Here is a 14,918-nt window from a genome sequence, read left to right as displayed (position 1 = left end):
CTGTTTGTGGAAACCACGTTCAAGAGCTTGAACAGACGTGCAGGCACCCAGCGGGGACTCCAGCACCGCGGCTGCACCAGATGCTGCGGGCCCCCTCCCCTGCATCCACCCCAGAAGCTGGAAGCTGAGGCCAGCACCGCGTCAGCGTGGCCACGGTCTGCCAAGAAGCCATGAGACCCGGTGAGGAAGGGGTCTCACCAGGTCGCTGTGGTTTCCTGAGAGCCGGGCTGAGCAGCTCCTTGCACGTCCACGATCTACTCATCACCCCCAACAGCTGCCGCTCCAGAGCCCTCCAGTCCCAGAAGCCCACCCCGAGACCCCGTGGCATCATGTGCCGGCAGGAGGGGCAGGACCCAAGTGGAGACGTGCGACCCGTGGCCTGCCCTGACAGCCTTGCCGTCGGCGCCAGGTACGGGGGACGGCGGCCCGTGGGGTGCAGCAGGCACAGCGGCCCACAACACGGCATCGCCACATGTGGGCGAGGAAGCACGTGCACACGGCAGCCCAGTCCATGTTACTGGCAGCCCCGCCTGTCCCAGCCACTGCCAACGTGGACACAGGACACTGGAGTGCCCGCCCTGGACGCGCAGACACGCCCTGTGACAAGCTGCGGCCCGGGATGTCACGGAGGGTCATGGCGATGTGGGCAGACGCCCCCTGTGCTGAGACAACCAACGGAAACCCAGTGTCCTCTCCTCCGTAGAGTCGCATCAGATACAGAGCACGTGGTGCCATGCGGCCCAACACAGCCCAACGGCCACACACCCCTCACCGCCTGTGCGTGGCTCTACCTGTGCTGTCAACAGGGTGCACAGAAAACAAAGACCAGAGCGCCAAACAGCAGGACGAGGACGAGGCGAGGAAGCCCGCAGGTGTCCGAGACACACGGGGATTGCAGTCTCCCTGGACGGAGACTCCCGGCCCAGCACCCGCGGACCATCCCCGTAACTGCTGGAACACAGAGGGAGCCTCATGTGGATGCGGACCCGGGGGCCTGCGGAAGACCTGCCCCAGCAAGGTGGCCTCCAGCTGCACACACGTGCCGCCCTGAACCACCCACAAGGTAACTCCTCACCCGCAGGCGGGCCTGTCACCCCAGTAACTCCGTGCTGTCACTCAGTGGGGCTGCACTCGGGAGGTGTCCCCGGGCCCTGCCCCTGCCCCACTCACTCCACACCATCCAGGAGAAACCACACACACGAGACAGGTGTCGTCACGGAGCCCGGGGGCCCCAGCAGGAGCGGCCACCACCAACACGAGGCGCAGAACCCAGCGCCAGCGTCTGTGGGTACAATGGCAGAGCCCGTGTGGACGGGGCATCACCCGCTCACCAGCGGCCTTGAGTGCGGGTCCTGCCAGGCGTGGAGGCGACACAGAGCCCAAAGGTCGGGAAACCCCTACTATGGAGAAACCAGGTGCCATCACCTAGAAGCTTCGCCCGCTCGCCCCCACTCACTTGGCAACGGACTGGATGACCTTGGAGGAGGTGTCCTTGAGGTTTGTGAAGAGGCGCTCCGTGCCCCCCCGCAGGATGTCCAGGAGCCCGCCGTAGGGCTGGTCGTACTCGGCCAGCGCCAGGCCTGGAAGCAGAGACAAGCCTCTGATGAGGGCCCGGCCTGGGGCCCGGCCGCCGCACAGCTCCCACGGGGCCGAGAGGCCGAGAGGCTGGCCGCTGGGAGGCCCGCTCAGCGCCAAGCCAGGCACAGGAAGGCCATGTGTCAGGAACGGTTGTTCCTGGAGCAGGGCCGCCAGGACGGGCCCCCGAGGACACGGCTGCCTGGAGGTGAGCGGGGCGGCCCCCCGAGGCAGGCAGCGTTGGAAGAAGGGGGTGTGAGCAGACAAAAGCACACCTACGGGCCGCGCTCACCCCGGGGACTCTCCACGGCCCGTGACCGATGCAACTGCACCTGTTGCCAACGGCTGGGTCACCGCTGGGCCGAGGAGCTGGGATGGGGCCAACGCGTCCGACGTGTGATGTCTATGCTGGCCCCTCACCAGGTTGTTACCAGCCCACCCCGGGCCAGGCACTGCCGCACGTGTTCCCTCGGGGCCTTGAGAACCCCCTCCCCGCAGCAGCTGGGGCAGCCTCACACACAGGACACCCAGGGGGACGTGCAGGGCCCGGGACAGCTGAGGGGCCAGGAGCTGAGTCCACACCCCAGCACCGAGGTGGGCAGGAGCGTGTCCTGGCACAGCGTTCCCAGGCCCAGCCACACAGAGCTTGGGCCACAGGCTCCTCTGGGGTCACAGCCCCATCATGTCCGTGCCGGGCACGCGACCTGTCCTGACACACACGGGCTGAGGCTGAGGAGAACCACCGGCCGCCCTCCCGGCTGCTGCCAGAATGGTGTCTGGTCCCCACCCGCGCTCCTTCTACTGTACTCGCCGTCTTGGCCACTGTCTGCCCCGGGGCCCCCAGCCACCCCACCCGGTGACTTACAGAGGGGCCAGGGGCCTCCGTGGGGCTGGAGACCGAGCCAGCCCCACGAGTGGGTGGTGATGCCCGTGTGGCCACCCCTGTCGTCGCTCCAAGCTGCAGAGAACCAGTGCTGTCCTGACGGTACGGGGAGAGGACAGCTGGCGTTCGTGCCTCTCCCCCAGGTCCACTGAGTTCTGATAGGCCTGGGGAACCCAAACCTCAGGGTGTCCTCGGGGCCCCAAACGTGGAGCCTGTCCCTTGCTGCCAGGCCGAAAGCATGCGGCAGGGGCACGGTATCCCCAGGGGACAGATGGTGGATACTCACCTCCGCTGTAGCCACTGCTGGAGCCCCCGGGAGGGGGTGGCCCTCGGGAAGGGACAGCGTTCCCATAGCCTCCATTCTGCTCTAGGAGCTGCAAATATTCAAAATGCAAACAGTCGACCTCCACAGAGGTCAGAGCTGCAGTTCACGCCGCTCCTCACCACGCAGAGAGCCTCCGTGACACCCCACGCGGTGCCTGAGCCCCAGGCACGCTGGCTCCCAAGTTAATCTGCCTCACCGTGAGGTCTAAGGGAAGAACATCCCATGGTCTCAACAACCTGCCCAAACCAGGAGGCCTGCACACTGACGCGGCACCTGCATGCCTGCTACGCTGGAGGTCGACATGCCCGGGCTCAGCATCACAGCAGAGGAAGCAGCCGTGAACCTACCCCACTCTGCACGCCCACCACACGCCCAGCTCTGCAGTGACGGAGGACAGCGGCCCACCCGTCCCTGGTCAGCTGGTGCCCTCGGCTGTGGGCTGTGCACAGTGAGGCTGTCTCCCACGAGCGGAGCCCATGGCCACTGCCAGCTGGGGCCTCAAGCCCTACACCTGCACAGATGCTGGGAGCCCACGGGCAAGGTGCACAGCCCAACCACATGACGTCAGCACGGGGCCGGAAGCCTCACAGGGTCCAGCCTCGGGTCAGATGCAGCTTCCAAGAGGACTCCTAAGTTACTCGGCCACACGCTTTAGAGTTTCTGGTGTGATTTGAAGAGACAGTAGCATTGAGGTAAAGGAACTAAGGTACACGTAACCGTCATTTTTACTGAATGGAATGAGACTTTGTCATTTTCGGTGTCTTTCTGGATGACCTGATGCTCGATGCTAACGTTCTATAAACCCCAAGTAACGCACACGCCCTCATCTGTTAGACAGCCCATGTCTTCTCTTCACAACTTCTCTGTTTGCTTAATCAATTTCTAGAAGAAACAACATCGTCGTTCTGACCTGACCCTACACTTCCCAGCACTCCCTGCAAACCCTAACAAATGGTGCTCAGCATCTCTGGGCCTGTGTCGTGAAGGACATGGAGACGCTACTTGGTTTTCTTAAAATTCCTTTTTCAGAGGCCTCTGGGTGGCTCAGCGGTTGAGTGTCTGCCTTTGGCAGGTCCCGGGATCAAGTCCCATGTTGGGCTCCCCCACAGGGAGCCTGCTTCTCTGCCTCTCTCTGCGTCTCATAAATAAATAAAATCTTAAGAAAAAAAAAAAATCCTTTGCCATGCCCTCCTATTTAAGGACACCGAGCCCCTCCTCCTGGGTCTCGGCCCCTCCTCCTGTTCTCACTCTCGGGAGCTCTGCTGCCCCGGGGTGGGCTGTCTTCTCACAGGGAGGACCGCCTCACTGCTCGCTCAGCCCCATGTGGCCCAGAGAACCCGACAGAAGGGGTTCACCAGGCTACACACCCGCATCACGGGTCCCAGAAGCACCAATGTCAACGTGCACAGCAGTCCCCCCACTAGGGGCGCCGTGTCTCCGGCAGCACCTCTGCTCTCTGATCCCAAAGATCAAACAGCTCCCCGACCACCACCCAACCCACCCGCTGCCAACTCTCGGGGGAGCACTGTCCCTGGAGCGGACCCACCATGCCACCCAACACCCTCCTACAGCTTACTTCCTCCCCCGGGGTGATGACTCTCCCTGCCCCTGACACGGCAGGTCCTTATTTCCACCTCCTGCCTGGGCCCCCAGGCCTGGGGACAGGCCCTCATGACACCATCTGCCAGAGCCCCACACCCAGTTTATGGGCCCCGCCCCCGGGAGCCCCCAGCAGCTGCTGCCAGGAACCCTGTCTCCTGCCCAGGGCAGGTGGGCCTCTCAGGAACGTCCTGAACACGCCATCAAGGACAACGCCTGGCAAGGCCCCTACCTCAGTGATGGGAGACTTGGGGTTCACGTTCCTGGCGGCCGCAATCTCCTGGAGCTGGTTCACCAGTTCTGTGATGGACAGCCGCTCCTCGGGGTTGACCTTCAGCGTGGCGCCTAGGACAGAAGCAGGCGAGCTCACGTCAGGGTCAGGACCGCAAGACCGTCTCTCCCCAAGGTCACAACCCCGGAGGCCTCACGGTTTACTCCTGCCACTGGTATTACCAGCAAAGGAGTGAAACAGGACATGGAGAGTGAGACCAAAACTGGCACAGTTACCAGAAGGGGCCACTCAGAGCCCTGAGAATTCACACGGGTGCTGGGCCCGGGGCACAGCCCCCACGGGGAGGGGGGGCACACAGCCACGAGGGGCGAGACAGATGGGGCCAAGCACTGAAGGGCGGCGTGGCCTTCAAGGCCTCCGGACATGGGACTTACGGATGAGGTCGTGGAACACAGAGTACCGGGTGTCATTGGGGGGGATCGAGAACTTCCCGTTGACTATCCGAAGCTTTGCTCCATCTTCAAAAGGATGCTGCCGGAAGCACAGCAGATACAAGATGCAGCCCAGCGCCTGTGGGGAGGGTGGAGGTGAGGGGGGGGCAGGGGTGAGGGGGCGGAGTTGAGGGGGCAAGGTGGGGCAGGAGTGATGAGGCAGAGTTGGGGCAAAGGGAGCATGGTGGAGGTGGGGCGGGGGTGAGGGTGGCGGTGAGGGTGGAGTTGAGAGGATGAGGTGGGGTGGTGGTGCAAGGGGGTGGAGTTGGGGGCAGGGACAAAGAGGCGGGCAGGGGAGGGGCACCGAGGGGTGGGGCAGGGGGGAGATGGGTGCCAAGGGCAGGTGGAGGCGGGGCAGAAGTGATGTGGGCAGAGTTGGGGTGGGGGGGGCGGTAAAGGGGGCAGGGGTGAGGGGGACGAGATGGGGGCAAAGAGGGGACAGAGGCAGGCAGGAGCGATGGGGCAGAGTTGGGGCAGGCGGGGGGGGGCATAAAGGGGGCAGGGGTGAGGGGGGAAGATGGGTGCAAGAGGGGAGGAGGCAGGGCAGGAGGGATGGGGTGGAGTTGGGGGCAGGACAGGGGCAAAGGGGATGGCAGTGGGGGCAGGGCGGAGGTGAGGGAGGGGCGCCAAGGGGGCGAGGGGTGCAGGGGTGAGGATGGAGGCCCCAAGGGGCGCCCCCCGCACGCCCAGCCTGCCTTGCACCCTCAGGCATGAGCCCCTGTGGTCCGAGGGGCCAACAGTGTCTCTGTCATCGGGAAGCCAGTCCCCACGTGCAAGCCTCTGGCCCCACAGGGCCACCCAGGAGGACAGAGCGCACGGCCCACCACGGCAGGAGCAGGAAGCCAATGTGCGCCCCGGGGGTCCACGAGAGTCCCTGCCCAAGACGCCCCTCCCCACCGCCCACTGCCCCGCAGCTCTGCCGGGGCCACGGAGGAGGAACGGAGGCATGGAGCGCCCACAGCCGCTCCCTCCGATGGGGGGGCAAGCCCTCAGCACACAGTGTCAGCTTCCCCTGCGGGACCACGGGCGCAGGGACGAGCCGAGGCCACCGACTTGGGCTGGACCCACGGTTACAAAGAAGACTGCACAGGCTGCACCTGTGGGGGGGCTCTAGCGGGCACCCCCAGCTCACTGCAAGCTGCAATCAGTGGCCACCTGCACTCAGGTGGAGACTCCCCCGTCCGCAGCAGGGTTCGCAGGAGGCTTACCCGGAGACCTGAACTCGGCCCTTGACGGTGGTCTGGGCCCGAGGCGCGGCTCCCCCCACCCCCCGCTCTTAGCGGCCTTGGTGTGGGTAGGTGCAGCCCCGGCCCCTGGGCGCCGCTCTCCCCCAGCTCCTCCCGGACACCATGCCCCAGGAGGGACGCAACCAGGCTTCATGCCCACACCATGCAGGCACCACCACAGGGTCTCAGGAAGGTAAAGGGAGCAGGGTCACCCGAGCGTCAGGGCCTGGCCCTCACGCTGCTTGTCAGCAGACCCGCAGAGCTCTAAGACTGGGACGGCCAGTCCGGCTGCATGAACCCCTGGCCTCTCCTTCAGAGAGATGTCCCTGGGTCAGGAGGGCCCACGTGCACACCTGCACGGACACACCCATCACAGGCGCACTGCCCCAGACACGGCGTCCCCAAGGACCCTGTGGGACACCCCACCTGACTCTGTTCTGCGTGTCTCTGCTAACGGCAGTCACAAGTAACTCTTGTGAAAATAGCAAAAGGAGAAGAAGGAATAAGGGGAGAACAGGCAGGCGGGAACCTGCTCCGAGGGCCCCACATGCCCACAGCGGGGCCGCCAGGTACCACGGTGGCGCAGCCTCACCCAGATGTCCTGCTTCTCGCCGATGGGGAAGTTGGAGTACAAGTCCACGATTTCCGGTGTCCTGTACATGGGTGTGGTGTTCCTGGTGATCTGAAGGACAGACAGTCTCAAGGGGAAGGCCACACATGAGCACCATTCCTTATCTTGCTTCGAATCCATGCCACCGCCCAGACGGTGGCAGGCCGCTCGCCTGCCTCCTCACCCCCACTGCCGCCTGCCCCAGGGGCGCTGGTGCTCGCTGGTGCCTGCAGATGCAGCCACACCCAAGCATTCAGTGTGGGCACCCGGCTGCCTGGGCTGGAGAAGTGTGTCCCACCCACAGGAAGTGTGGCCCAGAACTGTGAGAGGAAGCACTCTTCTACAAGACGCTTCGGGACAGGTCCTTGTGGGAGGCAGAACCAAACCACAGTTACCAGGTTTTTAGGTAAAGCACCCTGGGAGCCGTGTACCGAGGGTGGGACATGTGACAGACAAGGCTGCGGCACGGGGAGGCCTCGCGCCCAAGGGAAAGGTAAGTAAGCTAACACCGACCACGAGGCCGCAGGCACCAGGGCCACGACCTCAGCCGGACACACGGAAAGTACGACAAGCTGTTCTCCACGTGACGGTCGGCCACTCAAGCCCCTGCAGAGGCAGGCCACAGGTGGGGTGAGTGCACGGGGGCCCCCGTTGTGGACACAGGGCACACGGGCAGGGTGTGTAACTCCTGCAACTCCTCGGGGATGAACAAGAGATGAACGGGAACAAAGTGGGTGGAGGCCTCGAGCAGCCCATTCCAAAAACTACACTCCTGCGCTCAGGCAGGACTCACCCAGGACACCAGGGGGAGGTGAAGCTGGGGGCGCCACACAGCCCCCACATGGCCCGGACGCAGGGGGACAGGGGCATCACATGGGAAAAGTCCCCAAGCGGCATGCTTAGGATCCTGCGCTGTCGTGCGTGACCGATACACTTCCACTTAGAGCCCTACACCCTATCAGCTGGACCTACTCACAGACCCAGCCACTGCGCTTCTGGGCTCATACCCCGAGACACGCACACGAGAGCACTATGCAGGCTACTCAGGATGCTGCCGTCTCTAACTATGCAGGTGGCACAACGCTGGACCCTGCCTGACCAGGAGCACGAGGGGAACCGGGTGGTACCACGGAGGGACCCATGTGCAGACCCCAGAGAGGCCATGACGTAGAAGATGCAAGCAGAAGCCAGAAGAGCATGTGGCACGTGAGAGTGCGGGGGACCTGGGAAATGCACACCCGTGTACACATCCTTTTTTTTTTTTTTTTTTTTTTTCCATGTACACATCCTTGCAAGAGAGACAGGAGGACAAAGCGGGAAGCGTGTGGGCAAGGGGGGGCCTCTGCTTTCAGCTCAGTTTTTCTGGAAATCTGTAACTGCTCAAAAAGTCGTCTATTAAAAAATAAGATAGAAAAAAGAAGTCCCACTGAATGTACTTTGGTAACACCAGCACCCCGAAGGGGAGAAGGAGAATCCAAGGACTTCTCCGCACAGCACGAAGGAGCATGATGGAGCACAGGCTCAGTCTGGGCTGGGGGGGGAGGGGGGAGCACAGAACCACACGTGAATCTGGGTCCCTTTCAGGAGATTTGTTTTCTCTAGTAACACGAGGATTCTGGGACGTGCAGCTGGGCCATTCACTAGGAAAGAGGGCACACAGATGTGTGGGGGCAGGAGGCCCACAGGACAGGCCAGACGGAGGGACCAGTGTAGATGCAGGGCTTCTAACAGAGGGACACGCGTGTAGGTTCGCATGCATGCGGCCACATGCCCAGAGCTGGGTCTCTGGTACTCCCTCCCGCTCAGGCGGCAGCACTCCCCTGAGGAACACAGGTGCCAGGGCTGGACGGGACACCCTGCTGCTCCACAAAGTGCACAAGGGCTCTCAAATGAAGGGAGCATGTCCGAGCACACAGGACCGAGCGTGAAGCAAATCTCGGCATCTGGGCACCAAAATATGAACCATGAAAGAAATGGCACCCACAGTCCTTGCAAACAATCAGGGAGGGTGGGGGGCTCCTGTTACGGCACTTGGGTGCACGTGCCCCCGGGCCAATGGCAGGGGTGGGAAGAGATGCAGGGCAGGAAAGCACAGGAGTGGGCCACTCCAGCCCCCCACCCATCACCCCAAACAGGTGTGCACGACACACAGCAGGTGCTCGCACACTTGCAAGGAGCTACCAAAGTCAGTGACGGGGGGGCAGGACTCAGAGCCCATGAGGCAGCTACAAACCACCCGCCCAGCACCCAGGGACAAGGGACCCCTCTCCACGCTCCTACACCATCGTTACTCTGCAAAGTGGCATAAGGAAAGCATTCAAACGTTTGCACTTTGCCAGGAACAGCTGTGCTATAAATGTGCTCACACACAAGTGGGAACGCACTGGTCTGGGGTGATTTAGTGATGGAGGCCCCCTTCCCCGATGAGTGCAGACCATCTAGGAGCACCTGTGCTCTGATCCACAACACCTGTCTGGGGCCTGCAGGGGACAGGGACATCTTCCAGGAGAAGCAACAGGTGCTCTGTGCAGACCTGACCTCCAGGCGGGCTTCTGGTGGTGCAGGCCCCGGGGGCCAAGCGGCTGGCCTGCTCAGGCCCCGTCCCTCAGGCTCCTTCCCAGCAGGCTTCCCTGGACGCCCCTGCAGAGCGCAGCCCCCACAGGTGGCCTACCCCGATATCTCTGGGGTTTCCTGTCTCTGTGTTTGCTCACCACGTATAAAAGCACAGCTGCCGTGAGTGTGCAGCTCAGGGGTGTCCAGATGAGGGCAAGCCGCACAGTGCCCCCGGCCCCTCCCTGAGGCCTCGCTGCCATGTATGCGTGTGGTCTGCCACGCTCCGACCCACATGTGCTCGGGGCACACCCACCAACGTCCTTTGGGGCTTCCTGCGGGAGCCCATGACGTGTATCTTTAAATGATTTTTTTTTAAACAGCCACATCTGGGATGGTGGCAGAGTTCTGTGGGTGGATGGCGGGGACGATAGCACGATGAACGTACTCGATGCTGCTGGCACACGCACTTAAGAACGGTGGAAATAGGAAGTTTTCTGTTACAGGTCTTTTACAAAAAAAAAATTCCCCCCCAAAAAAGCCATAAGAGGCAAGTTTGGGATGAGGTGAGTGACAGACACACAAGGTAACCCTCAAATTTGGTTTCCTGGCCCAAAGACACACCTGGGAGGCAAACACCAAGGTCTGGCCCGCCAGTCCTCTCAGGCACAGCACACCGCCGCCGTCCGAGCATCAGAGGAAGGAGGCCGGGACGGGGGCACGTGCCCCACCACTCACCTCTTCCTCCACCAGGGCCCGCCTCTGGGCACTCCAGCTGTAGTCGGGGTAATGCGATATGGTCGTGGCACTGCCAAAGTCACACAGCTTGATGGTCCCTTGGTTACTGAGCAATAAGTTTTCCACCTGCAGAATTCCAGAGAGAGTCCTTATGAACTTGGGTGCAGAGACCCAGGCCCAGGGAGTGCTGGAGACGGGACGGGGTTCCCCGGACCACAGCGAGAAGCCTTCCTCCCACAAACGGGAGGACACAGCATCTTAACTCCTTGTTGATCCAAGTGATTATGGGTTCCTTTAAAAATAAGAAACTCAGAAAAATAAAAAGAAAGAAAACTGAAGTCAAACATAAATCAAAAATAACTCCAACCAATAAAACATTCAAAAGAAACCTTTAAAAAAGTCAGTTAAAAGATGAAGAACATTAACACACCATTTCAAAATCATCAAACGTATCAAGAACCTAGAAAGAAATCAAACAAAAGATGCAGAAAACACCTCTATCCAGAAAACTATGAATAACTTAGGTAAACCGTTAAAATCCAAAGAGTCAAGGAATCAGACCGCGTCTGTGCCCGTCACCCCCGGACAGGTCCCCGGTCCAGGGGCCAGGAGCCAGCTCCAGCCAGCCTGCTTCCTGCCGGCCCCACACTGGGTGGCTTCGTGACACAGGTCCCAGGCCGCGCGGCCTGCTCACCGGGCCCCTGCCCTGAATGCACAGCTGGCGTGTTTACAGTTGGGTCTTCTAAGGGAAAGCCTGTCAACTCACACTCTGCGGGACAGTCAAGGCAACTCCAATCAGATTCTGGAAAGGTTTTCAGGTGGAACCTGACCAACTAATTCAGAGATTCATGTGGAGAGGTGAAGAGCGCGGAGGCCACCTGATGCCCGACAAGCAGATTTAAGCCTCCCTGCAAAGCTCCGTTAAAGGAGAGAGAGGAGCGCAGGGACCAGGGACAGCCCCCCAGGGCATCCAGTGCACGCCACACCATGGCTTGGGGGCGCCGAGGGCCACAGGCACAGCACGCCCACCCAGGCGAGGTGCCCACGATGGATCGAGGAAGACGACCTGCCCCTTCATGCAGAAGTGGCCTCCAGGTCTCTCAGCGGGGTGACGACTCCTCAGCAAGACAGAGAAACTCCAAGTCAAACAAGGAGCATCCCACAGGAGACACTCACTACTCAGAGTGATGACGCAAGCCACAGCAAGACCGGCACAGGGCTCCAAGAAACCAAACAGAAAGCGACCCCTCGGGAAAAACAGGCGAACTCCCCACGGGTACCTCCCCAGAGAAAATCCAGACTCCAACACACTTGAAAAGATGCTCATTAAAACCCAGGACCAGGGGTCGCTGGCACTGGGTGCCTCCACCCGCTGCTGGAGGGTGGGGTGAGGGTGGGGGGAGACACGACACCCGACAGAGGGCGCCGGCATCGCTCCATGGGCCAAACAGGGATGGGAGCGACTCGGGAAGCAGGCCTCAACCCTGTGCACAGCTCCCACGACACACGAGGTGGACGGACCTCGATGCCATAAGGCTGGACAAAAAGCCAGACACAAGCGCTCTGCTCCGCAGCCTGCAGTGCCAGACGGGGCCTCGCACAGGAGAAACACAAGGACATGCGTCCCACCTGCCCGTCCGCAGGGCACCCCTCGGCGACGCCCGTGGACAAGCCACAGGGAACACCTGAAGGAGGCCCGGCACTGTCCGGCCACTGGGGCCCTCCGGCAAACACGGGGCACCGAGAGGACGAGGGATGTCCACACCACACACCTCAGCAACGCTGATTCTTTACTAATCTCGTCCTTTTGGAGTTCCCTTTAAAAAGACTATAGACACACACAGGTGAATGCACAAACCATGAGTCTTGATGTCACGAGAAAATCCGCCCGTCCAAACAGCAGGAAGGGGTGGCTAGCGTGCGGGGCGGCCCAGGCACCCTCCAGGCTGGATACTGACCCCACGATTTCTGCAACGGGGGGCACCAGCCAACCTCTTGGGTTCGGGGGACCAAAGGAAGGTCAAGCCTGTCCAAGGCTCCAGTCTAAACAAAGATGCCACCCCACACCTCCCTGGGCACACGGAGAAGCCCAGTGTGGCTCCAAGGAGGGGAGGGCCCTGCTCCAGGCCAGCCAGGCTAGACACACATCACACTTGAACAAGAATCTGGGAGAGCCAGGACACGAGATGATCCTAAGGTTCTTCAGCAAAAACCATCTGCTCCTTCAAGATGTGGTCAGAGTCAGGGCGCGAGCTTCATGGACGCCAGGCATGTTCCACAGTCTTGGGTTTTTCCAAAGACACAACAGGGGAACGAGAAGTAGGCCACAAACCAGGAGAAGGCCCCAGCAGCACACAGGACACGAGAAAGGCCGCTGGAAGGCCAGAGCAGCTCCCGCTAACCACCCACAACCTGACGGGCAGAAAACGACAAGTTTACTGAAGAAGTGGGCGAGGAGCACGGACACAGGCACAGCGGAAACCATTCATTCCAGTGGGGCAATGGGAAATCACGAGCACAGTGCCACTCCCCGCGGCGGGCATCTCGGGAGCAGTGCTCCCTGCAGGAGAGCAACCTCTGTGGCACAAGGCCTGAGGCCCCGAGCCGCATGCAGGCACCCCGCAGAGCCCGTGTCCGGGGATGGAGGACGGAGCAGCAGCAGCTCTCCATGGCTCCCGGGGCCGGAAGAATGGAAGGACGGGAGCCTCAGCCGTGAGTATCCCAGAGCCCGCCAAAGGACAGGCAGGCAGGGTGACGGGCAGGCAGGGGGCATGGAGCCCCAGGCCCAGATCATGGTGCCGAATGGCAGGGAGGCAGAGGGCTCAGCACCACGTCTGAGGAGCAGCTTCCAGAAACCCGTTCTGATGTTCAGAAGCCCCTACATCCCTCTTGTCTGGAAAAGCCAGCAAGGGGCCGTCCTGACGGGGGCAGGCCCGCAAGGTGGGCAGGAGGCGGTACCTTGAGGTCTCTATGGATGATGGGCGGCTTTTGTCTGTGCATGTGCTGCACCGCTCTGCACGTCTGATAGAAAATCTTCAGAACAGTATCGCATGAGAGCGGACCTCTAGATTCAATTTTCTTTAAAAAGTCCACCAGCTGCCCTAAAAGAGACAATTAGAGTCACATCACCATGGCGCTGTGAATGCTGCCCCCACCCCAGGGCAGCACGCTGTGCGGCCTCGCCGCTGCCCCCTGGAGCCCACGGCAGCGCCCATGGCCCGAGGCAGGAAAGCCCAGAGGGACGGGCACCAGGACCCCGGGAGCGACACCGCCGCGGCCCACGTGGAACAGCGCCGGCCGCACGGCTGGAGGCGCCCGGAAGTCAGCCGGCTTTGTACCTCGCGCAGCCAGGCCAGGCCAAGACGCAGCCACCAGACAAAGGACCCGACACGTACGCCCCCCAGACGCCTCATTTCCTGAGGAAGCACACGGTCGCCCGCCCGGGAGCCTCCCACCGCGGTCAACACATGCCCCGCGGAGGGTGCGTTGTCCACAGGACACGCTGGCCCCCAGCCGTGGACCCCACCGTCCCCAACACGGGGCAGGGAAACCAGCAGATGCTGTGGGGGCCAGAAGCTCCGCCACACGCAGGGCTAAGCCCTCTGTGACCATGGGCAAGCCCGCTGGGAACAGCAGCCCCATGCCCCAGCCCCCCCTGCAGGCCGCCGCCCCCCCACACGCCTCCGCACGCTAACCGATAGCCCTGTCCTGCCTCTGGCCCCTGCCCAGGGCCTCTTCCGAGAACCCACCCTCCCCTGGGCTCTGCACTGCCCTCTGCTCCAGGCCCAGGCTGCCTTGACCCTCCAGCTCCTTCCATCCCCAGGCCCCAAACCCTCAGTGCAGAACCAAGGTGGTTACCACCCCTACAGGCCTTGTCTCCTGCCACCCATCCCGACTCCCTTCCAGCCCCAGGCCCCAGGATCTTGGCACATGCTGCTCTCTCAGCTGCGATGGTTTTCCTCTCTCGCCTCCTGCAGCTCCTGGCTCACGCGTCACCTTCTAGGGAGCCTATAGATATGCACACCCGTTGCTCGGCCTCTTTTTCCATGAAACATGGGACCACCCAACCCTCACTGTGGACTTTGCTTGCAGTCTATCTGTTTTGTCTGGGTAAGTCAGTGAACCCCTGTGCCTGCACACGGCAGTGGCTTAACGTCCAGTGGACTCTAAGTGCTCTGCAGACAGCACAGCCCTTGGGCAGACGGCATGGGCTGCCCACATCCCAAGGGGGCTGGGATTTTTGCCCTGTCATCACCTCTGCAGTCCCAACTCAGGGCATCAGGGCTCGGACCTGCGCACTCCTGCCCGCTGACCTGTCTGCCAGGGAGTGTGTGCTCTGGTGGCCCGCCCACCAGCCCGCCCGGCCCTGCTCCCCTGGACCGACCCACGGCCACCCTCTCCCAGCCAGGCCGACCTCCCAGCCGTGCACCCCACCCTCAGAAGGACGGGGCGCGCTCAGGAATAACTGCCTGCTCCTCCCCGTGATGCAGGCAGGACACAGGCCCCACCAGGCCCTGCTGAGGGGTCCAGAACAAGGGATGACGGACAGACGGCCATGCTGCCGGGGATAACGGGCAGGAGCCAGGCCACAGCAGGGGCATCACGATGCCAGTGGCTCACTGGCCACTGGTGTCCAGGGAGAATCAGGAGGGCTCTTCTTAAAAGTAACGACCTCAAAGGTGGCAGAGT

General features: G+C 62.0%; 1 protein-coding gene across 15 annotated transcripts in view; it reads right to left on the bottom strand.

Moving 5' to 3' along the window:
- GAK (cyclin G associated kinase) overlaps positions 1-14,918 on the bottom strand; it is a 57,903-nt gene that overhangs the window by 29,353 nt on the left and 13,632 nt on the right. For 8 of the 15 annotated variants that reach the window (XM_072738064.1, XM_072738060.1, XM_072738058.1 and 5 more), the window contains 6 exons: positions 10,230-10,355; positions 6,924-7,013; positions 5,049-5,184; positions 4,615-4,727; positions 2,745-2,832; positions 1,457-1,580 (listed from right to left, as the gene is read on the bottom strand). In XM_072738064.1, coding sequence (XP_072594165.1) covers positions 1,457-1,580; positions 2,745-2,832; positions 4,615-4,727; positions 5,049-5,184; positions 6,924-6,992 — 530 coding nt within the window. In that variant the 5' untranslated portion in view covers positions 6,993-7,013; positions 10,230-10,355. Of the gene's footprint in view, positions 1-1,456; positions 1,581-2,744; positions 2,833-4,614; positions 4,728-5,048; positions 5,185-6,923; positions 7,014-10,229; positions 10,356-13,187; positions 13,331-14,918 lie in introns of all 15 variants that reach the window. The other 7 variants (XR_011997260.1, XM_072738054.1, XM_072738059.1 and 4 more) reach the window with 1 other exon arrangement.

Source organism: Vulpes vulpes, chromosome 14 (assembly GCF_048418805.1).
Source record: "Vulpes vulpes isolate BD-2025 chromosome 14, VulVul3, whole genome shotgun sequence".
In the NCBI taxonomy this organism is placed as follows: domain Eukaryota; kingdom Metazoa; phylum Chordata; class Mammalia; order Carnivora; family Canidae; genus Vulpes; species Vulpes vulpes.
This window is presented reverse-complemented; position numbering and strand designations above follow the sequence as displayed.